Source organism: Micropterus salmoides, unplaced genomic scaffold (genome assembly GCF_014851395.1).
Source record: "Micropterus salmoides isolate LMB-PRFRI ecotype aquatic unplaced genomic scaffold, ASM1485139v1 Ms_hic_scaffold_9, whole genome shotgun sequence".
NCBI lineage: Eukaryota > Metazoa > Chordata > Actinopteri > Centrarchiformes > Centrarchidae > Micropterus > Micropterus salmoides.
Window position 1 is genome coordinate 21869033 of NW_024044681.1, and position 25885 is coordinate 21894917.

Consider the following 25885-nt stretch of genomic DNA (forward strand, 5'->3'; position numbering starts at 1 on the left):
AAAGTGACAATAGGACCCTTTTCTGGTGCTGGAGGAAGGAGGAAGGACTGCTTTGTCCTGCAGTCCGGCATTTATTTGAACTGATAGATGGTAGGTGACTGGGACAATCCTTGCTACTATCATCAGTCCTCAAACCCTGCACAGGCTCAGAAGGGTCTTGAGGAAACTCTGGGAGGTCTAGTGATGTTTTTCTCTCAGGTAGAAAAACTGAGTGACTCAATATCACTTTTATTTTACTTTATACAGTACAAATAGCACAGAGCACTGTCTTTCCTTGATGGTTCATCAAACAGAATTAAACCTAAGAAAGGTTGAATGACTCAGAGCTAGAAGAGATGCTTTTTGACTCAATAATGCTCACCAGGTTTCATACATAAGTAGGCCTACATAACTAATGGGAACAACAGGCTGTATGTAAAATATGTAATCTAATTAAGTAACATACTACTAAATATTACACTGGCAAATTAAATGTCATAAAATTGCAAAAATAGAAAAAACTCCACAGATTTGGTGTTTTGTTTTGACACAGAAGGGGTAACAGTGGAAGCTCAGAGAGTTTTTAATAGTGATAGTGCCATTAAAAGAGTAGCAAGAAGGCAGGTGAAGTTCTTCACATCCTACGGCTTCAAACTCAGTGATAAGCTTCCTGTGGTAGCAGTGCTAGCTTACTCCTTGATAACACAGGTCAGAACAGTTCTGCCACAGGGCACCGCAGCAGGGGGTTCAGTGTCCTCTGCTGGTTGAGCTTCCACATAGCAAGTATAAATACTTAAATTAACTTAAATTATATATTAAATAATAATAATAAAAATATTAATTGCTTTATTCCTATTTTAACAAATAGGAATAACGATAAAATGAATTGCCAAAAACAAAAAACGGGCTGTTTTGAGTATAGTCCTCCCTCCAGCCTTGCTCACTCGCTCTGTTTGCTTTTATTGCAGTGTGCTCTTTAGCACTCAGAGTTCCCCATGCTGACTGCAAGGTGCCTCTGTGCACCAGCCATTTCAAACCCATCTTCCAGTATTTGGATCACGCCTCCTCATTTGCATACACTCCTCATTCCTAAATCCCAAATGCCCAATCCAAAATGCCCAAATGCAGACATGCCCAATCCTAAATAACCAAATGCCCAGTCCTACATGTCTAAATGCCTAAATACCCAATTCAAAATACTAAATGCCCAATCCTATATACCAAATGCCCAAACCTAAATACTATATGCATTTTTGATTTATACTTTTAGTTTGAAACTCTTAGTTTTAATTCTGAACAAATATTTTTTAACTTTTCAAATACTGCTGTACCAAGGCTTAGCAGGAATCTCTCTTTGTAACATTTTTACCAGTTCAAGTAAGAACAAAACCAAGTCACGTAACATCATTGTGGATGTAATTCCCTGCATTACCTCCTTCTGCAGAGGATCAGAATGGACATGAGCTTTGTTGTTTGTCCAGGCATGGTTGCTTTTTAAAGAATAATGTATAACATGCTTACTGAACAAAAAGAAGAAAACCACATGTATAGTTTCTGTTATAATCGTTGACTTAAGCCATGTTTTTCTGCCTGGTTTCTTTCAGCCAATCGGTGCGCTGAATCCCAAGCGAGCGGCATTTTATGCAGAACGCTACGAGACATGGGACGACGACGGCACGCCTCCTCACCACTACACAACCCTATACTCCACTGCTCATTCAACACTGATGTGGATGCTCAGAATAGTAAGTAGCTGCTTCCCACACTTACAAACTTTAACCTTCAGCAGCCTTTTTGTCGTAAACCCAAGGATTCTTTTTGAAATAAATGGCTATTCTTGTGTCTATAGGAACCGTTTACCACATTTTTCCTCAACGCTAACGATAACAAGTTTGACCATCCAGAGAGAGCTTTCTCTGGCATCGGTTGCTCATGGAGGAACTGCCAGAGGGACACGGCTGATGTCAAGGTAACCATTTCTTAAGGGCTACAGTTGACATAATTTATATAATCACAGATTTGGTCAAATCAATAATAATTAAAGGGTAGCAATTTAGTTATAATAAACACTGTGTCATTGTGTACATTAGGAGCTGATCCCAGAGTTCTACTACTTGCCTGAGATGTTCGTCAACAGTAATGAGTATGAGCTCGGGGTGCGTGATGATGGGGTTGCTGTGTGTGACGTGGAGCTTCCTGTCTGGGCCAAGAAACCCGAAGACTTTGTCCGCATTAACCGGATGGTGAGAGACACAGACAGTTTTCTCTAAAATCTAAAAGAAAAGATTTTTTGTCTCTACCCACTGAACATCTTCTTTCCTCTCTCCCCCGTCCACTCTCTGCACCTGTTACTTTTACCAGGCTTTGGAGAGCGAGTTTGTGTCATGCCAGCTTCACCAGTGGATTGATTTAATATTTGGCTACAAGCAGCGAGGGCCAGAAGCAGTCAGAGCTCTCAACGTGTTTGACTTCTTGTCCTACGAGGGAGCAGTCAACCTAGACAATCTAGATGCTGCGCAACGAGAGGTTGGTTTCCTTGACAACATCACTCTTGCTTGACAAATTGAAAATTGCAGTGTAGAAATCTCCCTTTCATGAGTTTCTCATGCTGCGATAGTGAGTGCTTTCTTGGAGATGATATGGTAGCATCAGATTGATGGAATGTTTGAAGCTTTGAGATAAATAGTCCCAAGATAATTAACCCTTATTGCCAAGATTAAAGTTTTAAAAAATAGTTAGGTCAAAGTACATATGAGTCTTTCCTTCCTCTCCCTCTCCCATGTTAACCCCATCTTTGTCTCTCCGACTGTAGGTGATTGAGTCTCAGATTCAGGCGTGTGGTCAGGTCCCCTCCCAGCTGCTGATCGAGCCACATCCACCTCGCTCCTCCGCCATGCACCTGGTGAGAATACCTCACCAGCCTTACTGACAGCCTTATTGCTTTAGTTTTAAATTTGATAGCAGGTTTCTCTAAATATACTTACAGTGAACTGTACTTACATATTAGGCCTCAGCTGCCGACTGAATGAAATACAAAACTATATTTTTAGTTTTTTATATATACAGTAGTGGACATAAATGCTGTTAAAGTAAGAATGCTTTTCAATAGAGATTAATAATATACTGTATTTATTATTAGGCCTCAGTGTCTCCACATCCGAGCCATCCATTTCAACCCAAACCTGTCAGTCCTGAACCCCGACCAGCCAGTGCTTCCACCTCCTCTCCTTGGCCTAGAGTCACCCTCAGTGTGTGTACCTGCTCTGACCCTGCGCTCCCACTAATATACCTTTTCCCCTCCCTCCCTCTGTCCCATCTGTTCTGTCTCTCCCTCTACCTCCGTCTCCATTTCCCCTCCCTCTCTCCCTCGACCTTCCCTCCTCGCTCTGCCCTTCTCTTTCTCTCTGTCCCTCTCTCTTTCTCTGTCTGTCTCACCAGTGTTTCCTTCCCCAGAGCCCTCTGATGTTTAAGGATCAGATGCAGCAGGATGTCATCATGGTGCTCAAGTTCCCCTCCAACTCCCCTGTCACTCACGTCGCCGCCAACACGCTCCCCCACCTCAGCATACCAGCAGCCGTCACCGTCACATGTAGCCGGCTGTTTGCCGTCAACCGCTGGCACAACACAGTTGGTGAGTGCGTTGTTGAGTGTGCAGAATGTGTTTGCAGTTGGATACTGTTATTATGAGTTGTTTTTTATGTTCAATGCATCTAAATCTCCAGATTTTCAGTTACACATATTGTCTAAGTCACCACCTCTATGGAGAATGATGCATAACATTGCATTATCTTAACAGTATACAGTATTCTTATTTAAGCTATCGTCTGCATGTTTATAGACACTTTGTACTTAATAAACTGTAACTAACAACAACATATTAAAAACTTTACCCCACTGGTCTCACCTGTTTTAGTAGATAATGTGCTGTGATTTTTGAGCACCTTTCTTAAATGACACTTGTACAATCCATTCATAATACAGAAACATACAGTGTTCATAATAGGGCTTAACTTATGGAAGCCTGTAATGCTTATAAATTCATTGAGATGTAAGTTCATTTTAGCGGGGGGTTATTGAGCCGATATTGGTATTTACCCTTACTGTGTCCACACCCTTGATGTTGACATTGACATATTTGTTAATTAAAGCCTCAATTAACCAAATTAATGACCTCATTAGCACAACAGTCTAGGTGTAATTATTCATGGCAGTGTCATTATTAAGGGTCATGAGGCTTAAGTGACCTTTGTTATTGATTGCCAAATTAGGCACTTATTTTTTGACATAAGCCTGCATTAGAGCTGTCATCAAAGAGGGCACTCGACCAGGGGGATGATATGAGAGGGTGTAGATGAATGTATCCTTTTTTTTTTCCAATGATGTGTGTGTATGTATGTGTATGCGTGGGTGTATGAATCTGTAATGTTTGACCCCTTTGTCCCTTCAGGCCTCCGTGGAGCTCCAGGATACTCCCTAGAACAGGCTCATCATCTACCCATTGAGATGGACCCTCTCATAGGTCAGTGCACAACAATCTCCACAGCAGATTTGATTGGTGTCACATCTTTGGCATTAAAAGATAATACTGATCATGATAACATGAATGTGTTTATAATATGTGCAACTGTAGAATGAACCTAAATCACAGTGTCTACAACATCACTAGTTCACCATTTTCAAGTAAGCAGATAACAAGGGCAGCCAGGTCACTAGTGGGACTGAAGTCAATGTATATCACGTGATACACAGGGGATATAGTGCTGAGACACAGGATGCAAAATGTCGGGTGTTGCCTGCAGTGTTGTCGACACTGACCTGAGTAATGGACGATCAGGAAAGGTTAGAGTTCTCTGGATAGAACCTTATTGCCTTTGTGTGCGCTCATTAACCTTCTAACATCTCTGTGCCCCCTGTAGCAAACAACTCAGGCGTGAACAAGCGTCAGATCACTGACCTAGTGGACCAAAGTATCCAAATCAACACACACTGTTTTGTTGTTACTGCTGACAACCGCTACATCCTTGTCTGCGGCTTCTGGGACAAGAGCTTCCGTGTTTACTCCACTGAAACTGGTAGGTTTTGTATTATTTATAGGACATGTTGAGTATTAAGTACAGTGGATTTTTTTTACTCCTAATTAAAGCAGCAATTTGTTATTCTATCAGAGGTCCTGCTTTTCATGTGGGTCATGTAGACTCATGCATTTTCATCTTTATTTCGCTCTTTTTTACATGTGCACCTGGGCATACAGTTTAGTGCTGTATTTATAAGTCCAGAGATTTAAATCGGTGACACTCTTGTTACAAACCTGCTTGTTAAAGCTGCATATTTTTCTCCTGGAAGTTAAGCAATGATAGCAGGAGTAGAGGACAGACACTAATTTAGCTGTCTTCCTCCTTTTTTCCCACAGGAAAGCTGACCCAGATAGTATTTGGCCACTGGGATGTCGTAACGTGTCTGGCCAGGTCAGAGTCCTACATTGGAGGAGATTGCTACATCGTATCAGGCTCCAGAGATGCCACTCTTCTTCTGTGGTACTGGAGTGGACGACACCACATTATAGGGGACAACCCTAACAACAGTGAGTGGGTGACATGGTGGAAATCACACATGTGAATGTTGGCCCTTGTCTGTGTGCCCATGAGTGCGTCTTTACATGATTGGGAAGTTTCTAACCAGAGGTTTATGGAGATGTGTCTCTAACTTGGTTTTCTCTTCCAGGTGACTACCCTGCTCCCAGGGCAGTACTGACAGGACATGACCATGAGGTGGTGTGTGTGTCTGTCTGTGCAGAGCTGGGATTGGTCATCAGTGGAGCTAAAGGTTGGTGTGTCTTAATACTTCTGTCTGTGCCTAAGATAGATTTAGAGTTTACATTTAGATTTATTAGATAATCTAATAAATCTAAATGCACAGTGAATATTGAATCAGTAAAAGACCAAATGATAGAATATTAAAACGTTACAGCCCTCAGATGCAGTTTATCACAGCAGTGCCAGTACAATAGCCTTGCAAAGCCAGTGGATGAATTTAATTTCTCTTATTGTGGTCTGCCAAGGCTAGACAGGCATTTCCTGAGGAAATTTCAGGCAGACTGTACATTAGATTAAAAAAGGCGCTCTCCTTTGCTGGCACACATCAACATAGACGTTTTCTACATATGACTGGATGAACGTGCTCACTGGGCTGTCACTGCTTCAAAATTTCAAACAGCAAAAGGAGATTGTCAACAAAGTTTGTTTTCTTGAATTAGTTTTAGAGGTTTGGCAGATTTCTCCCCCCAGACATATAAGTTGATAACTGACCTCACAAATAATAAAAAACTTTCTACACAATCATGCTTTGGTCTTGTTCCTCAGAGGGCCCGTGCCTGGTCCATACCATCACAGGGGACCTGCTGAGGGCCCTGGAGGGGCCAGAGCTGTGCCAGCGGCCCCGCCTCATTTCAGTGTCCAGTGAGGGCCACTGTATCATCTACTATGAGCGAGGCCGCTTCTGCAACTTCAGCATAAATGGAAAGCTGCTGGCACAAATGGAGGTCAACGATTCCACACGGGTAAGGCTTCCAAAGTTAACACTGTTTATGTAAACATACTGAAATATTCTTTTTGGTGTATATCTGTGCTTTAAGACTGTACTTATATACTCATGAACGTATGCAGGACTCGTTTGTCCAACACACTGGAGCCTGTGAGCTTTTTTTAACCTCTTTGTCTAATTTTCTCTCTCCAGGCAATCCTGTTGAGCAGCGACGGACAGAACTTGGTGACAGGAGGCGATAACGGGGTTGTGGAGGTGTGGCAGGCATGCGACTTCAAACAGCTTTACATCTACCCGGGCTGTGACGCAGGCATCCGTGCCATGGACCTCTCACATGACCAGAGGTAAAACAGACGGGAGGGGGGGGCACTCTGACAGACTGAAGATGAAGACAGTGTGCTGTGTTTTGTTAAGTACTACTGTTGTTGGGGGAAAATGGGTCACCTCTGAGGAGGCAGCGGAGAATACTGAATGATCTGAAATGGGTCAGTTGTTTTTCACAAACCTCAGAGTATGACCCAGTTCCAGGGAAATGTACAATGAGTAACATGAGATGTATTTGATGTCCTGCAACCCTAAAAAAGGTATTATATGGAGTACGTGTGTAGTTTGGTTTATAGATTTGACTTTCTATGCACTCTGCCTTCAGGACTCTGATCACTGGCATGGCGTCCGGCAGCATTGTGGCATTCAACATAGACTTCAACCGCTGGCACTACGAACACCAGAACAGGTATTGAGGTGGACAGCGTGAGGAAGAGGAGGATAGAGAGCGGAGAGAAGGTGATGCATTCTGCTGTGTATCTGCAAGGCGGGGAAACTACAAGTACCGAGACAAAGGAAAAACAAGTACCGGACCTTAGCCTCTATTCCCTTGGGAAGATTACTTGATTTGAGGATGTGGCAGCGCTGGTGGAAAGAACTTCCTCTGTGCATACGTGTACGTACACACACGCGTGTGTAACCACAGACACATAATACCCCGAAGATACACACCAAAACCTGCTAATAAAATAGACTGCAGAATGGGGGAAAAGAGCAAGTCAAGCAGACCTTGTAGAGGTCGAACATACCCGTACCACTCACAGGACTGGTTGCAGTTGCCCGTCCTGGTGCGCTTAATGCTTCACAGACAAAGAACTTAAGTTTTGTTTTCCCTTATACTTTTCTTCTTTATCAAATTTATTCTATACCTTTCATTTCCATTTGGGCGGAGTTCATAAATTAAGACTCCTTCAATGTGTCTAAACTGATTAGAAATGGTCAGAAATGAATCAGCCCCACCCTCTATTCCAAAACCGGTGCTATTGGCTTGATCTTAAATTCACCCTTGAAAAATTGCCTGGGGTTATGATTTGATTTGATTTGATCTTATTTGATGTTATCTGCTTTTATTTTATTTTTTAATGTTCATTTTCATTTCTTTTTCCTTTACCTGCAGCAGGGTTAAATCAGATTTTTATGTAAATATAAGGCTCTGCCTCCGTCAGGGTCTACACATGTTCTTTCACTACACAAACTGCGCTTATCACCTTTAATTTATTAATGACTTGCTGTATGTAAAATATTGTGTAATAATTATTATAATGTTGACAAGACTGATGGATATAACGGCAGTGTCAAGGATGGTGATAATTTTGCCGGAGATGGTAATGATAAAGAGATCTTGCCAGTGCCACCAAGGATGAAAACCACAAGACTGACATGATTTCCTTTGTATATTTGGTGATTGTTTTGTCAAATATGTACATATAGTCTTGGTTCAGGCTTGGTGAGAGACTTAATCAGCTGAATAAGACCGAAAGCGCAGAGGAAACGTTCACTTACCCACATTTGTTGATTATTTAAAAAAAGAGAATCAAATCAATGTAAAAGTTTGTTTTGTATTTGCACTTTGCACCAATCACATATCATTATTTATTAGCTTGGTTCTTTCTGGTCGGCTGCCATTTTGTTTAGGTCCTTTTTCCCTACGGGATTATTTGTGCATTGATGTTTGTATTTAAAACGTTGAGCTCATGTGTGATTATTAGGTTTTACAACCTCACCGTTGTAAGCAATATCATGATTCTGTAGCTGATAGAGGTGGGAAAGAGGGAGGAGATGAGGGGATGACGTGTGAGATGTACTGTATGTGTGAAGCCATCTTGATCAAACGCGCACATGCACATACTCTATCGACAGGTTCAACTTACGTATCCAAAAAAAAGGTTAAATATTTTTGGATCTATGAAACCCTAAAAACTATTGTATTCATGTTTTATTGCAAAGATGTAAAATATGACATGTGTGAGTTGAAAAAAAAATCATGATAAGAAAAATAAAATATGCAAAGAATTTGATGATTTGACTTTTCATTGGTCACATATTCTGTTAAAACAGGGTAACTTTGCGGAGTCTTTTGTATATTTCAGTCACCTGTGTTTTTATTCATGATTGATAAAAATGAAATCAACATTTGCTGGCTGGGTGATGGTGGGAGTTTTTTCAGCTTCTGGGGGGGTGACAGAAAAACTTTGAGAACCGCTGCACTTAACGTTTATTTTTTTTTTCTTCATGATAGTAATAGCTGCACAGAGAGTGGGATTTGTCGCATTCATGAAACACCAGTCTTAAAGGAATCTTCCTTCCTTCTTTTCAAGAGACTCTTGAGTTAAAATGTTGCAATCTAAACACACTTGACTATGTTGTTGAAATACCTGCTTTGCTGGGATTTTCATTTCAGATGCCTGTTACTCTCAGACAAATTCTGCAGCACTTCGAACACAGACACTTCTTAAGACATAGAGAAAGAGAAATGCTAGCTGTACAAAATTTCCAGTTTCCATTTCTCACTAGCTTCATACTTTTTCCATATGCATGGTCTGGCCCTGTGTGGTCTCCTGCATAAACCAAAGCCATGAAACATTTGAAGTTCTCTTTGAGTAACTCGATGCTTCTGCTGTGAAGCTTCTTAAAGGAAAACTGTACCAATGTGCTTGAGTAGAGCCTTTTCCAGGTGTGAATTTTGTTAACTGCATGTGTCCCAAGTTGTTGTAGACATGTGGCATTCATTTAACCCATGGACAAAAGTCAGATTGGCGGTGACAAGGTATACAGTACAGTATGTCATGCAAGGTAGGTTTAGGTATCTATGTAAGTATAAAGACACAGGTCACTCAAGTTGGAAATGAAAGGAGTTTTAATCTACTTTGTATCTTCACTTTATAATGTGATATCGGGGGTTCAATCTGCACAGTGTTTTTCTAGAATCACCACACCTCAACATTGGTTTTACTTCTTGATTACCTTTTTTTTTTTGCTATATTAAACCAAAAGCATCTAGAGATAATAACCCCTTGCATATTCATCAGCAGCTGTAAAAAAATACAAAATTAAGCAATCTTTATTGGTAACAATGGTAAACATTTTGTTATCTAAATTTAACATTTACAATCATTTTCTTTAATTTTGTGCTTTCATTTATCCTCCAAGGTGTTTGGCAAAATTTACGTGACAAACTCAACCATTCTATATATCTAATATATAATCCAAAATGTAAACAAAAGTGTGGCCCTTGCTCTGCCTAATAGATACTGTAAGTAAACATGGACCAGAGAGTGTTTTTTTTAAAAATTTGTTTGTGACTGTGTGTGCCAATCCGTACAGAAGGTGATAAAAGCTTTCCAACAGACTATACATGGGGGAACCAAAGAGTCTGGCTAATGCACTACCATCACCCGAAATGCACAGAGGATTTGTGAAGAACACTGACAGATCTGACTCCTTTTATTGTTCGCAGCCTCGTAGCCGTCATCCCTGCTGTCTGAGCCTTCCGTGTTCTTTAGTTGTTATTGGATTTGAGGGGAAGAAGGGTGACAAAGATAAATGAATCTTTTTCATTTGTTCTGAATTGAGTATTTTTTTTAACTACATTTCACGGTATTAAAATTAATATTAAAAAAGTGTATTTTGAACAGAAACCGCCATTACTGTAGCTTTAGCCTGGAATGCAGACAAGGCTGACAGCTGTGCAGAGCTCTCGTGCTTCAGTCACTATGGAGACTGCAATCGGACACCATATGAGCCGACAGGCAAGAGGAGAATAAATTGTTACGCTAGTAGACATGTCTTTCAGGACCAGAATTTCATCTTGTTGGTTATGCCACTTTTGACCTGCTTTGTCTGTAGCTGCAGTCAGAGGCTGACTGCCTGTCAATACTCTTAGACACAATGCTCCTTTCTTTCTTACCTGCACATCCACAGCAGGGTGTTGTGCAACATTCCTTCCCCAGACTCTGGGGAATCATGAAGTATTTTTTATGTGTACAGTTTTTTAGGGTATCTTACCGTTTGTTGTAAATGAAGTTACAGCATCCCAAAGTCTTCTCAACAACACCAGATATTATGAGACACGCTGTACAAAGCATCGCTTGTTATTTGTTCTACATTAAATATGATGGTACCAGAAATGAATTTTACAAAAAAACGAAGAGGAAAGATAGGCTAATAAAAGTTCTTCATTATGCTTGTTCCTGCAGAGAGGAAGCAGTCCATCAGGTTCATTGGTGTTGATTGCAGAAATAAAGCTCAGAAGGGTTCAGTCACTGTCACCCTCAAAACCTCTTCATCACATTGTGAGCTATATTTCCCCTGTGCCTGCGCAAATAGCATGGACACACCAGACTCACTGGCTCATCGGGATTAGAATATACATGCATGTGGTGTAATGCCATGTCGTCTTTGTGTTTGTATGTCACAGTGAGGAGGTGCTGAACTTCTATGTGCTTTGTGTGTGTGTGTGCATGCTTGCCTGTTGCATGCATGGGGACATAAATGTCTATGTGTCTGTACGTGCTCTCTCCCATCTCCCTCAGGTGGACAGTGAGCTGATGGTGGACCTCTGAGAGGAGATGCTGCAGATCTCCATGTTGGTGAAGGAGCTCCCTCCCTCGCTGCTGCAGTCGGGCACAGAGGACGAGGAGGAGATGATGTTCTTCAGCCTGTGGAGGGAGATGATGAGCAGCGTCAGCAGGAACACCAGCAGGCCGAGGAAGAGCCACACGTAAACATAAACGTTGCCCTGACGTCCTGGTGACGAGGCGGCCGCCGAGGTGGAAGCGGAGGTTGGGGAGAAACGCAGGAAGGTCTCGTTGTCTACTGGAGAGATTCCAGTCTCATTATGGTCCACCAATTGGACCTCCATCCCTGACATATCCTGGCTGACTTTCTGCGTCGATTTGCATGTGAAAAAAAGAAAAATGAAAGAGATTTATTGTGAAGCAACAGAGAGACACTGACACATTCAGAATTTAAATGACCTGAATTTAAATGAATGTCTTCTGAAGCTGCCAGGGATTTAATTTAAATAACGTGGGAAAAGATATTTACAGCAAAGAAACAGGCAAACTGGTAAAATCAACATGTCATATGAAATCTGTACAAAATACCTATTATCTTATATATACTATCATTGTATGTTCACTATAAACAGAATAGAGGGTTACAGAATTGATACTTGATCACAAAGAATTTGTGCAATAAGTAAATGTATAATGCATACGGCTGCATTTCTTGCTAAACCCCAAAAATATAAAAAGTCCTACGGATGCTGGTCTGCTGTTATTAAGGGCTGCTCACATGATAAGTCAGGGAGCTTGACAGACTGAAGCTCTTCTGAACAGACTGCAATGAAGAGCAACAGCAGGGGGAGTGCTTGTCTCTTTGAATGCCTGTCAGGCATGTTGCCTGGAGCTGCTGTATGCTCAGATGAAGGCATCCTTATCTGATAAAATTAAACTCCCCATAATCAGCTTTCACAAAGACAGCTGAGAGCCAACCCTCCTCCACTGCATATTAAAACTGCTAATAACCTTCCACTGCAAATTACGGGCATGGCACAAAACTGACTAGAAGATGTGACTGAGCATTGTTGTGTAGATATGTTCACGGTCTTTGTGTTGTGGCGAGAGACAGAGGGAAAAGGAGAGCGCAAAGGCTGTTTTGTATTTGGGTTAGGCCAGCCTTCTGTGTTGACTTGATCAATGACAGTGGAGAAAGACTTCAAAGGGTGGGATAATTGACCCTGACCAGAATGAAAGCAAGAGGTCAGCACACTCTTCACCTCACAGTGTGTGCTCATTTCTCTGTCTGTTGCCTTTCCCCTCCTTCCTCTCCATCTCATGGTTATGCATTACACCATGGATCATGTGTGTGCCTGGCCACATTATTGTCAGAGGAGTCGAGTAAAGTAACTATATTCATTGTATCTTCTTCCATGAGCATTTGAGCTGCAATAACCCCATGACCAACAGACCTACACTTATGAAGAACAGGATGAAATAGTGTTTAGAAAATACTTAGAAGCCCCCCATTTCAAAACATAAACAATGTAGTTTAACTATACTGTATTTACTGTATGTTTTTCTGTGCTAGTACAAAAAAAGTTCAGCAGAGGGCGTTATGAGCTCAGCTATGTTCCTCCTCTGACTCTTCAACTGCCATAGTTGAGTGTTGCTGACTATTATCCATGTGTTTTGCACAGGTGAAAGTAGCCTACTAATGGGACTGTTATTGTGATAAAATACAATAAACTCTATAAATGTTTGTTAAGGATGGAAATAATACTTTAGTTTACAGGCTGGGATATGTGTATGTGCTGGAAGCATTAGCGATAAGCAGCATTTCACAGGCTTATGTAGCTACTAGGTGTGAGTTTTTAGCATTAGCGATTAGTGTAAGCAATTTTCAGACTACTAAAAGTGTTAGCTAACGGTCTTTTGGAGACGCTAAATCACAGTAAAATATTTAGTTATGTTTTTTTGGTGTTTTGTAGCTTTTTACTGTGATCTACTTAGTTTTTTGTGTATTTAATTTAAGAATATTGCTAGGAGACAGGCAGTTAGCTAGCAGAGTTAAACCTGGCTAGAGAACTAGGTTTTATGAGTAGCTTCGCTATATAGGTCATACAGTGAATGCAATGAAGGGGCAGTACGTGTCTTCAACCTGTTAAACAGCAGATCCCAGAATTATGTGGAGCCTGGAGAGTTTTGCCCATGCAGGTGTTTATTGTTTTTTATGTTTAATGTGGGGAAAAAATGGCATTCAGTGCTGCTGTTGTAACATACACATAATGTTTATTGTTATTGTTATTGTGTACTGACCGTTTACACAAAATCTGTTGTTTGTACACCGACCTGGCTCTGTAAATGGGAAACAAAGTGGTTTCAAACAGAGCTACACAACACTATTCCAGCCAAGATTTGTGTGTCGGGTAACGTTAAATGACTTGACCATGGAGATTCAGCTTACTTTTTTGTTTCCCAAGATAGGATAATGTTGTGATGTTAGCTAGAGTTGTGAGTATCGCTGTCTGGAGCTGCTTAGCTAATGTTAATTACATTACTTGATGTGTGGTTGTTCGCTCTATTTCATGTTATTTGTCTGGGAATTGATTTCTCCAGAGTCGCATACCGCACCTTTAACGCCAGATGATGGTATGAACAATTTTGCTGACTAAAATCAAAAATAATATTTAGAACAAGTCAATCCTATAATTTACCGTGTTGCACCAGTTTGGACCCCGCATTGTGCCTGTAACAACACATGTCAATGTTAGAAGACCCCAAACTCTTTTTTTCTCCCTTTATTCAACCCCTTTCATTCTCTTTTCCCTTCTCTTTGTTTGTCTCTCTCTGGATGGTACAGTTGACAAAACTCTGCTCCCTTTAATTTACAGCCCACTGTACCTTCAGGGAGATACACAGAATAATGAGGTAGGATGAGTTTCATTCTGATGGCATGCTCTCTTGCCCCAACTCTGTTTTCTTTGTCAAATACTCCCAGTGGTCTTCCCAGCCCCATGAAAAACTTTCTCGCCACTTTTGTTTACTTTTATTGTTTTTTTCTCCCCCTGCAATTTTCCAGATTTGAAGTATTGATATTCACTGCACATGCATTGCCCTTTCGTCCGTCTGCCTTATTCTGTTTTTGTTGTTTTTTTTCTGCCACCTTTTCTTCATCTTATCCACTGTCATTCTCTCGTCACTCCCTCCCACTCTCTCCTGCTCTACGTTGCTGTCGTTAATGATATGTTGTTTTGAAATCTGATGAAGCTTGTTCATTGTGAGCTGGAGTGGCTGATAATTGGGCTTAATGATGCTTTTTGTATCCAGGCAACATGGTACGTTCAGTTCTTTTTCAAGCTAATCTACTTTAAGAGGTCAGGCCATGCAGTCCCACTGAGGCTGAAGAGGTCGGACATACACATGCAGACACACACACACACGCCTACATATAATAAATAGCCTACCGGTTGTTATTTTCCTTAGGCATAGTTACAAAACGTAATACAGACAACACCAATGGCTAATTGGGAAAATGACGCGTCTTTATTGAGTAAAATTACTTCAACATTGAATATGTCCTGTTTTTTTTTTTAAAGACGTGTTGGATCTGAGTTTATTCTTGTCTCCAAATGGCCAGCAATCTTCTTCATTATATGTTTCCTGCTGAGCAACACAGTCACATAAATGTAACCAAAGGCACCAGGAAAAACTGTTTGTGTCTCTTGTTGAAAGTTTCAAGCCTGGCTCACATTTGACCATGCCCAGCATCAGCGGTTCGGGATTGTTCAGGAGTTGTCTTTGTTGCACCTGTAAGCACACCCAATAGAAATGCCACGGCATACTGACCGCACACCGGAAGACACTTCTACATCACTGCAGCAAGGTGAGAAGTTAAATCACGGGGGGTCAGCGAAAAGAAGATTTTCAGTGGGTGTTAGGGCTCGGTTTCTCCTCCAAGATATACTTTTCTGCAATCATGCCTTGCTTGCTGCTCATTCAGCTGGATGCAGTCACCAGTTGATCCTCTGTCTCAATATCTGATTCTCTCCACATCCCAAAGACTCGCCTGACTTTGGTCAGTTCTTTGGTCAGCTGAGCCTGAGCCTCCCTACGTATCTTTTCTGAGACGGAGTTAATAAATTGCTGGCTGATTGGACTTGATTTCACTTTTGTGTGCACTTTGTGCCTCCTTTTTTGTCTCTGTCCTTCAGAGCTGTAATCTCATTTGTTCTTGAGTCTCTGTAACAAGAGCGTGGCTTAACTTCAGCTGTTGCTCAACCCAACTGTTCTGTTGTGGGTCTTGGAGACCTCTAGTCTCTTTAACAGCTCAAAAAAAGCATACTCAACATTATTTCATCAGCTTGATACTTTATGACTTTTCCTAATTTTATGATGATTGCTTATAAACGTGGACCTTCATCAAACATGCTCGCCCAGTTTGTTGGTCCCCTGGTGGCTATAAAGCTCTGCAATGGTTGCTCTTTACAGATTTTAAGGTTGAACAGAGACCATATACAGCTTCCGCTCGCTCTTCTTGCTGTCATTCTCCATTGCACAGTGAAAAACGTCTCACTCAGGTGTGTTATAGGGTGCTCCTACGCTTCCCTCTGAGTAGATACAGCCTTTTGAAAGCATGAATGGCCTCTCTGTTGGACTGCCAGTCCAGGATAGTGGAAGGTGTTGGTAGCTGCTTCTTTGAAAAGCCAATGTCCTGACTGGTCTTCAGGAGACATTCCTTGACTCTGAACATCACCAGAGCCCGAGGTTCTTTCACTTGCATTTACTCGACTTGCATCTCTGTTCCTCCTTAACAACTTTACACAGAAAAAGTCTCGTCCCCTCAGTCTTAGTCAGAGTCATGTGGAGTTCAGGTATTTTGTGACAGTTCTGCCTTTAAGCCTCCTTATTCTCCTGTTTCCTCCTGAGCCTGGAGCTTATCAATGGGTTCTTGCAGAAGTGCTCTTCCTTTTCACTCTCAGCTCTTTTTTTTTCTGATTATGTATTTCATCTTTTTCAACGTCAGCATTGCCCTCTTGGCTATGTCAAGAGCTTTTTAATATATTCTGTGTTGGCTATCTCTACTGCACACTCTTCAAACCTTGAGCCCTGAGCAAATTTCTCTTTTTGACATCATGTTCTTCTCTCTCTGCTCCATCTTTTGGTCTTTTGGTCTTGACTTGAGCATATGTTTTGTCCACCACCAGTCTCTATCTATAGACAGTGAGCCTTGACTCTCAAAGCTCCCTTTTGGCCTGATCAAACTCCTTCCTGAGCTGCACAATCTTTGCAAGTCACTCGTCAAACAATCTCATCCTCGGCTGGTGGAGTACGTTCAGCAAACCGCCTCCTGAGACATCGTGCCGTGAAGCTTCCTCTGCTCCACTTTCTCAATCTGTTCCTCATCCTCCACCCTCCTTCATTTTCTCATCATCTCCTTATTATCTTCCTCACACAGTGCTGTCAAAGTATATTTGGCACAATTTGTCTTATCTAATGTGTCCTGTCCACATAAATATCCTGGGCTCTTGTTGTCCTCTGCATGTTTTGCTCAGCTGTATTGCCTGATAGTATGTATTTATAGAAAGTCTTCTGTACAGTGTGTATTTTTTGTGTGCATAATGGGTCGTTATACTGCCTGACATTTGTTATATTTAAATAATATTTACTGTACATGCCTTTGTATGTTATGCTCTGTGTCCAACGTAACATTTTTCTTTTCTTGGCCACTATAGCCTAGATCAGAGTTTTACTGGCCCCTTTTGTATTTTAACTCACCAGGTAGCCAAAAAAAAAATAATAAAATCAATATTTCCCCACACAATTTAATAATTTCTGATAACATTTCAAGTGGTTTCTGAAATATCTAAACGAAAGGCAAGGTAATCGAGACACAGGAGTAAAGTCCAACTAAGGCAAAGTAATCCAAGAACAAAGGAACAAACTGGAAATCCAGGGGAAAACAGAGCACAAGACAGAACACTCAACATTAGACTGCAATGCAAAAAAGACTGAACACAACTGAGCAATATATACTGAGGCACACACACACAAGCAGGCAGGGCAATTAGTCACAGGTGAGACACATTAGGAATCAAGTCAGACAGGAAACAAAGCTAGACAAGAAGACCAAACACTAATGATTATAAAATAAAACAAGAACTAAAGTTACTGACTATACACAAGGCCATGTGAAACAAGATACAACAGAGAACAAGGAACCAATGATCAACTAACCAAACCTAAACAAGAACACAGAGGCAAAGAGCAAAACAGGAATGGACATTAACAAAATAACAGAAAAACCCCGCATTCAAATCCAAGGTTGTGACAAGAGTAACACAAGATGTGCTCACCAATCAACCTGCCCTGCAAAAACTGGGTCATTGGTTATGTCAGACCCTGAAGGGTGTTTGAAATGTTAAAAAGTGCCAGCTTTAATTACAAAATACAGCAAATATTGTTTGTTTTCAGAGATTCAGTTTAAATTATTTGGTATTTGTTAGAGCTAAAACAGACTGAATCTGTCTATATTTTATTTATCTGTTTATTCTGAATATTCATGTGAGTCTGGTTTTTATTTATAAAATGTAGGCTTTTCTATATTCACAATAGCTTGTCCATTCAAGGCCGAACATAGGCATCCTTGGACTTGCTTCTGTTTCTAATTAAAAACATGAGGTATCTTTCAGTGACATAAAATGGCCCAGGACATTACTGGAATATTTGCATGCAGCATATGCAAATATGTACTAAAACCTTAAACTTACCAGAGAGGCACGTTCTGTTGTCTGTTCAGTTCTGGTATTAGCTCTTCACTTCATGAATAATGGACAAAAATCCATGTGTGGCAAAATGTCATGGCATTTGGGCCATATTCCTTTGTGTGTATGTGTGTGTGTGTGTGTGTGTGTGTGTGCGCGTGCGTGTATACTTTCTCATACTGTATTCATACCACATGCATGAACAGATGAAGACAAGCTGAGCCGGATAGCAGAAATATTCATTCACATGCATGGCTTGTATGGGAAAATACAAAAGATTTTCATGCATACTGTATGTGCACACACACACATAAACATACACTTTCGGCTCAAACAGATTGCCAAGTTATAAAAGTAGCCTGAATTTCAAAGTAAGTATTTCATAGTAAATATCTCATATTCTGAGCCAAATAGACAGACCTGAGGCTCAACCACATCAATTCCTAATCGCCTCTGCAGCCCTAAATACCACAGATAACCCACATAGGGGTCAAAGATATGCGGGAATGATGAAAGTATGAAGAAAGGGATATTTCAGTATGCGTCAGAAGCTCTCAACCACCTGGTTTTTCCATGTCTTTTTTTTAGCCAGACACCCATCAATCTATATCCATCCTGTTTTGATTGTACTGTTTTGACAGTATTTACTTTTAAAATGATGTCTTTTATAAGATATGTACAAATATAAATACACGTAACAGATGCCAATAAATGACAGACAAATTTAGAAAAAGAGGTGGAATTTGAAGTAATCTACAAAACAATAAGATAATGTTTTTATTCATTGCCTTTACATTTGAATGACCAAATCTCACAGCGCACCTGAGTGCACTCAAAGCCACACCAGGGGTCCAGCTCCGCTGTTCCACTGTTATCTGATTCTCTCAGATATTCGGTGTATGAAAGTAAGGATTTCAAAAAAGCCAAACTGTAATGAGTTCTCAGAGGTGTTGCAAATGTCTTTATATAATTGACAGAAGGGTAACACCAGTTAAAACCTGAGAAACAGTAATCATTATGAACAGGAGGTTTTGGAAGGTTTTTTTGGTCAGTGGCCAGTATAGATAATGAGCTCTTTGGCTTTGATGTCTGAGTGTTTGTGTGCCTGTGCCTGCTAGTTCATCCCTGTGGTGAAGTGTATTTTTACAACATATTCTCGTATGTGTTAATTACTCCTGATACTTCTGAGTGCACATTACATTCAATACTGTTGGTCTATATGCAGCTCATGTTCACTCCGTGTTGATCATGGTGAACATGGTGAGTCATAGTGTCGTTTTAAACACAAACAAACCCTGCTCTTGTTTTCATTGCCCTGAAAGGACACTTTTGTGTCCTCCTCCCCTTTTCTCTAAATCTGGGGGTACAATTGTTTGACTCATCTCTCCCTCTTTTTCTAAACTGGCACATAGGGAGGCTGCTTATTTCCCAAGTTGGTGAATGAATGTGTACATGAACCCCCCCCTTCATTTACATTTATATATTTTTTCCTATATTTTGCTATTTCATCGTTCCTTTATGTCTTGTCTGCAAAAGTTTTTGCTCTCTCAGTGTTTTTGTTCTCTCACTACTGCTATGCAGGCAGTGATAATGCACCGAATAAAGTTGCTGGCAACTGAAAGGGGACAGATACATTTGAGGTGAATTGGTATTCAGAAGGAATCCCCTCTCACACAGCAGATTAACACCTTCCCTGCACTGTCTCCCTCTTAAAAACAATTTGGGAACATTTCATTAAAAAAAGCAGTCCGAAGCATCAGTAGCATATGAAACAGTTGATAAGAAAGATATAGTTACGGACCTTTTTATGTGTGAGGCTGCTGTTCCTCGCTCGCATTCACGTCGTGCAGAAATCCATCCCGTTGTGTTTGGTCTTTCAGCCGTGCAAACCAGATCTATTGCCCCCCTATGATCTCCCCTATCAGCCTCTCTCTCACTCTCTCTCTCTCACACACGCACGCACACGCACACGCACACACACACACACACACACACACACACACACAACACAGGCACTACAGCTGGAGTAGATATTGTCTATGAATGGGCTCAGATTCGAAAGAGAACGCACGCATACGCAAGGTAACAGAGGCTTTAAATAATGAATGATACTTTTATTTTTTTTTTACTTGAAGGTGAAGTGGTGAAGAGCAACACAGAGGGGGAGTAGTGCTCACTCACTCTAACCCCACCCCCTCTCTCAGCTGCCACTCCCTCTGTCTCTGCCCTCCCATCTTTCTCTCTGCTCATCAACTTTCAGTATCACATTAACAGTCAAATCTACACTTCTGGGTTTTTGTACTCATTTTCATTGAGCATTTATTCCTCACAGTTAAGCTGTTCTGGAATTAGTTCATGTGGGCAGAAAGCTAGATAAATAGGCCTGCAGTCTAAATTGACCAATAAATCAATATTTGTCATTAGACACACACTCCCACGCAACCTACACAGCCCTTACTCATATCTCTAGTGTTTGTGTGAGGGAAACGGCCTGGCTCTCTGCTCGTAGCAAGCTGCGTCAGTAGACAGTATCCAGAGCAATAACCGGCTGCCATTGTACTGGCAGATTGAACTGCTCAGATGAGACCCCAGACTGGCATGATGAAAGAGAAAGGGCGGACATGAAGATAGAAACAGCCTTTAACACCTCCTTCTCGCCTTGCCTCTCTTCATCTTGAAGCGTGTATTTTCACTTCCCTTTCTCTCCCTCTTGTCGTCCCTCCAAACACTGGCTGTTAGCAGCTAATCACATCTGTTCTATAAAAAGTGCACAAATCTTTTTATACTAATTGAAAATGAACATAATGCTGAAACATTACATTACATATGAAACAAGATCATTCCCCCAAAATGCTTTCCAGATTTTTTTGATGTTCATTAATCAACAAAATAGAGATACTATTCTTAAAAGCTAAACTGTTTTGTGAGCAGTTTTTAATATTATAAAACATATTGTCTCAATCACCTCTAGAGGCATCTAGCAATGCTAGATGCTGGGATTTATTTGAACAGGTTTTGACATTTGCATTTGGCAGAAATGGAGGAGGTGGGATATGTTTGTGGTGCTGATAACTCTTTATAATTGAACACGACTAGGAGCTTTGTGAGGCTATAATGCACAGTGTTGATTTGAGCTTAATGCTAACATCCGTGTCCGCATGCTAACATGCTCACAATGATGATCCCAGAATGTTGATGTATATTAGGCATAATGTTTACGATGTTCACCATCTTAGTTTAGCTTAGTTTAACATCAATGAACTTAAGGAGTAGGCTATTTGGTCATTTACCAAAATGCTGGACAAATTGAAAATTTGACCTGATGATGGTGTGAGATAAAAGGTATCACCAAGTCATTGAATTAATGCTCTTGGGACCATGAATTTCTGTACAAACTTTTATTGCAATACATCCCATAACTGTCAACATGTCTCATTCTGGACCAAAATAGTAGACCAACATTGGCAACCCTTGAGGCATGTGGCTAGCATGGCTAAAAATTAAGATCTCTTTACCGAAACAGCTCATGTTACTTTGAAGAATACAAGATCAGAAAACTACAGACAGTGGTTCTAATTCTCTTATAACAAATTACATCATTTTGAGAAAATATGTTTTTGTAATTTTGGTGAATCATCCATTTAAAGTGCTTTACTTTAATTGTAAAATGATTGTAAGAGTACGTAGTGTCGCTGTGGCAGCCCGGCTGTTGGTGAGTGTCCTGTTTCTCCTTTCCCTCACATTCTGGTTTCTCCTGTGCCCTCTCTCTCTCTCTGTGTGTGCTCTCTCCCTCTCTGCTCCGGAGCCCGGCTGGCTACCCACACCTGCACCTCGTCAACCTCCATCCCCAGCCGCGGCACCTGCCAGCCATCAGCCTCATCACGACCAGTATTTCTACCCCGGCTTTCCGCTCCTCCAACTACTCGGTTCCCCGCGTCCTCGTCTGCCTCTCCCCCTCTTTCCACCCGTCCCCTCCTCAACCCCTTTTTTCCTCAATAAACCTCTTTTTTCAAACCCTCAGCGTTGCGTTTGGGTCCGTTCTGTCTCCCACCGTTACAGAACGATCGAGCCACTATGGACCCAGCACGCTCCCCCTCTCCTCCCCCCTCCACCGACACCCCACTCCGCTGGAAGTCATCCGCGCCGTCGCTTCCCAGGGGGCGGTCCTCGATCAGCATGCGGCCCGGCTCCAGTCGGTGTCCGACGCGCTCTGCTCCCTGGGCGAGGAGGTGCGGCGTCTCAGCGGGCGGCTCCCCAACCCCTGCTCCACACGTCCTCTGTCCCCCTCTCAGTCTCCTCCTCGTTCTCTCTCCGCCGACTTTGTCCCAAGCGCCCCAGTAGGCGCGTACTCTCCCCGTGAGTCACCGGTGTCCCAGCCTGATAAGTTCTCTGGCGTTCTGGGCGCGTGTGACGGCTTTTTGGTTCAGTGCGCCCTGGTGTTTAAGAGGCAACCAGTGTCTTTCCAGTCCGACGAGGCTAAGATCTGTTACGTCGCTGGGTTACTCCGCGACCGGGCCCTGGCCTGGTACGCAGCCGTCAGTGAGGGTCAGCCCCACGTTCTCTCCTCCTACTCCTGTTGAGGAGATGCGGAAAGTCATCAATCGCCCGGTGCGAGGGAGAGAGACGTCGGGTCGCCTCCTCTCCCTCCGCCAGGGTGATCAGAGCGTGGCGGAGTACTCGGTGGATTTTCGTATTCTGGCGGCCAACTCGGGCTGGAACTGTGAGGCTCTCCGGTGCGTGTTCCTGGACGGCCTCAATAACCGGATTAAAGACCTGCTGGCCGTTAGGGACGCCCCGGAGGGTCTCGACGCTTTGGTCGAGGTAGCCACTGATCTCGACAACCGCCTGCAGGAGAGAGAGGGAACGTGTCGCCCGCGCTTCCTCCTCCTCCCGTTCCAGCCTCACACCGTCACGGGCCTCTGCCCTGCCGTCCCCCGCGCTCCGATCGGCCGTCCCGCCTGTGCTCCCTGCTCCCCCCGCACTCTCTGCCCTACCGTCTCCCGAGCCCATGCAGCTAGGCCGTACTCACCTCTCCCCGGAGGAACGCGAACGTCGCCGTCTCGCCGGGGAGTGTTTCTACTGTGGTGAACCTGGTCACTTCTTGTCCACCTGCCCTGTACGCCCAAAAGCACCTGCTCGCCAGTAGGGTTGGGACTACTGGCGAGCAGGGTCCCTTCTCCCAACCCCCGCGTCCTAATCGATGCCTCCATTACCTGGGGGAACGTCACCCTCCCTCTCGGGGCCCTGATTGACTCCGGTGCGGACGAAACTTTCTGGATTGCCAAATAGCTCGCCGGCTTAAGATTCCCCAGGTCCCCTTAGATACCCCCCTTCACGCCACAGGTCTTAACGGCCAGCCTCTCGCCACCGTCACCCACCGCACTCCCCGGTTATCACTTATCACCTCCGGCAATCACCACGAGTCCCTCGCCCTCCACCTGATCTCTTCCCCTGCCGCCCCTTTGGTTCTCGGTCTCCCCTGGCTAACCTCTCATAATCCCAATATCGACTGGTTGCGGGGGAAGATCAGGAACTGGAGTACTTCTTGTCATTCCTCGTGCCTCCTGTCTGCCCGAGCCCCCGGTAATTCGGTCCCACCTGTCTCTCCTCCTGTCCGGTGTCCCCGATGTCTACCATGATCTGGCTCCAGTTTTCAGTAAAGACCAAGCCCTGTCGCTACCCCCCCACCACCCCTACGACTGCTCCATAGACCTCCCGGACGCTCCCCTCCCTTCCAGTCATCTGTACAATCTGTCGCGTCCGGAGAGGGAGTCTATGCAGCAGTACATTAAGGACTCCTTAGCCGCTGGCATCATTCGCCCTTCGTCCTCCCCCTTAGGAGCGGGCTTCTTTTTTGTAGCCAAGAAAGATAAGACCCTCCGCCCTTGTATCGATTACCGGGGGCTCAATGCCATTACCATTAAGAACAAATATCCCCTCCCGCTCATGGGTTCGGCCTTTGAATCCCTCTCCCGGTCCACCATTTTTACTAAACTGGATTTACGTAATGCCTATCATCTGGTGCAGATCCGGGAGGGGGATGAATGGAAAATCGCGTTTAACCCCCCCCCCCCCCTCGGGCACTATGAGTACCTGGTCATGCCCTTTGGCCTTACCAACGCCCCCGCAGTTTTCCAAGCCCTAGTTAACGACGTTCTCCGTGACTTTCTCCACCGCTTTGTTTTCGTTTATCTTGATGAAATCATGATCTTCTCCCGCGACTCTGCCCAACACACAGAACATGTTCATCTGGTCCTGCAGCAGCTTCTGGAGAACAGGCTTTTTGTTAAAGCAGAGAAATGTGAGTTTCACACGCCCTCTGTCCAGTTCCTCGGTTTCGTTATTGAAAGGGGGCGGCTCTGCGCCGACCCCTCTAAGATCCAGGCAGTCGCGGACTGGCCCACTCACACCTCAGTAAAGCAACTGCAACACTTCCTCGGTTTTGCAAACTTTTACCGCCGCTTTATCCGCAATTTCAGCACCGTCGCCGCCCCCCTCACCCGCCTCGCTTCCACCTCGGTCCCTTTCGTCTGATCTCCAGAGGCCGCTGCAGCCTTCTCCCACCTCAAGTCCCTGTTCACCTCCGCCCCCGTCCTCACCAACCCTGACCCCTCCCTTCAGTTCGTGGTCGAGGTGGACGCCTCGGACGTGGGCGTTGGCGCCTGCCTCTCCCAGCGCTCTCCCAGCGCTCTCCCAAAGATAACAAGCTTCACCCTTGCGCCTTCTTCTCCCGCCGTCTTTCCTCCACCGAACGAAATTACACCATGGGGGACCGAGAACTGCTGGCTATTAAGCTGGCCCTGGAGGAGTGGAGGCACTGGCTAGAGTGGGGCTGAACACCCTTTCCTAGTCCTGACAGATCACAAGAATCTTTCCTATATCCAGACCCCCCGGACACCATTCTGCCCCGCTCCTGCCTCGTCGCCTCTGTAGTCTGGGAGGTAGAATCCGCTGTTCGCCACGCCCAGTCCACTGAACCCGGCCCCGGCCTCGAGCCTCCTAACCGCCTCTACGTCCCGTCGAGTGTCCGCTCCCAGGTTCTCCAGTGGGCTTACGCCTCCAGATTCAGTTGCCACCCCAGGATGGCCAGCACCCTCTTCCTACTTATCCATGGATGGGCCACCAGAATCGCTGGCGAAGGACTGTCGGTCCTTTGTGGCCGCCTGTGAGGTGTGTGCCCGCGCCAAATCCTCCCATCAGCCACCCGCCGGTCTGCTCCGCCCCCTCCCGGTCCCCGGTCGCCCCTGGTCCCACATCGCCTTCGTCACCGGTCTCCCCAAATCCAACGGGAACACGGTCATCCTCACCATCGTCGACCGTTTCTCTAAGTCCGCCCACTTTGTCCCCCTACCCAAACTCCCCACTTCCTCGGAAACCGCCCGCCTCCTCATCAACCATGTCTTCCATCTGCATGGAATCCCGCTGGACATCGTCTCCGACCGGGGCCCTCAGTTCACGTCTCAGGTCTGGAGAGCCTTCTGCCGCGCCTTTGGCGCCACCGCCAGCCTCTCTTCAGGTTACCACCCCCAGACCAACGGACAAGCCGAGCGGCCACTGGTATGTCCCCCTTCATGGGCTCGCTGGGCTACCAACCCCCCCTGTTCCCGTCCCAGGAAGCGGAAGTAGCGGTCCCCTCAGTACGGGCCAACTTCCGCCGTTGCTGCCGCATCTGGGGGGAAGCCACGGCCGCCCTGCGTCATCAACCCCTCCGCAGTTCGCCTGACCCTCCCCCCTCACCTGAAGGTCCACCCGGTCTTCCATGTCTCGCGGATCAAGCCC

General features: G+C 44.0%; 2 protein-coding genes across 23 annotated transcripts in view; one reads left to right on the forward strand and one right to left on the reverse strand.

The window, feature by feature from the left end:
* Positions 1-8861, forward strand: part of nbeaa (neurobeachin a) — a 94701-nt gene extending 85840 nt beyond the window's left edge. For 18 of the 22 annotated variants that reach the window (XM_038708794.1, XM_038708812.1, XM_038708810.1 and 15 more), the window contains 13 exons: positions 1584-1724; positions 1829-1948; positions 2070-2222; positions 2341-2505; positions 2792-2881; positions 3418-3610; positions 4427-4498; positions 4896-5051; positions 5390-5560; positions 5701-5802; positions 6339-6535; positions 6712-6863; positions 7169-8861. In XM_038708794.1, coding sequence (XP_038564722.1) covers positions 1584-1724; positions 1829-1948; positions 2070-2222; positions 2341-2505; positions 2792-2881; positions 3418-3610; positions 4427-4498; positions 4896-5051; positions 5390-5560; positions 5701-5802; positions 6339-6535; positions 6712-6863; positions 7169-7259 — 1803 coding nt within the window. In that variant the 3' untranslated portion in view covers positions 7260-8861. The remainder of the gene's footprint in view (positions 1-1583; positions 1725-1828; positions 1949-2069; positions 2223-2340; positions 2506-2791; positions 2882-3417; positions 3611-4426; positions 4499-4895; positions 5052-5389; positions 5561-5700; positions 5803-6338; positions 6536-6711; positions 6864-7168) is intronic. The other 4 variants (XM_038708815.1, XM_038708797.1, XM_038708800.1 and 1 more) reach the window with 1 other exon arrangement.
* An 821-nt stretch (positions 8862-9682) lies between these two features.
* LOC119895593 (serine-rich and transmembrane domain-containing protein 1) lies at positions 9683-20208 on the reverse strand. The gene is made up of 2 exons (XM_038708816.1): positions 19908-20208; positions 9683-11728 (listed from the first exon to the last, which is right to left on the reverse strand). Exons 1-2 carry the CDS (start codon positions 19941-19943, stop codon positions 11372-11374), a joined length of 393 nt encoding a protein of 130 aa, XP_038564744.1. The 5' UTR covers positions 19944-20208; the 3' UTR covers positions 9683-11371.
* Between the last annotated feature and the right edge of the window lie 5677 nt (positions 20209-25885).

Bases quoted from the DNA above. Each gene is read 5' to 3' on its own strand.
- LOC119895593 (XM_038708816.1), bottom strand. From the start codon at position 19,943: ATGCGAGCGAGGAACAGCAGCCTCACACATAAAAAG. The intron at 11,729-19,907 runs GTCCGTAACTAT...AAATCGACGCAG, and splicing joins GCAGCCTCACACATAAAAAG to AAAGTCAGCCAGGATATGTC.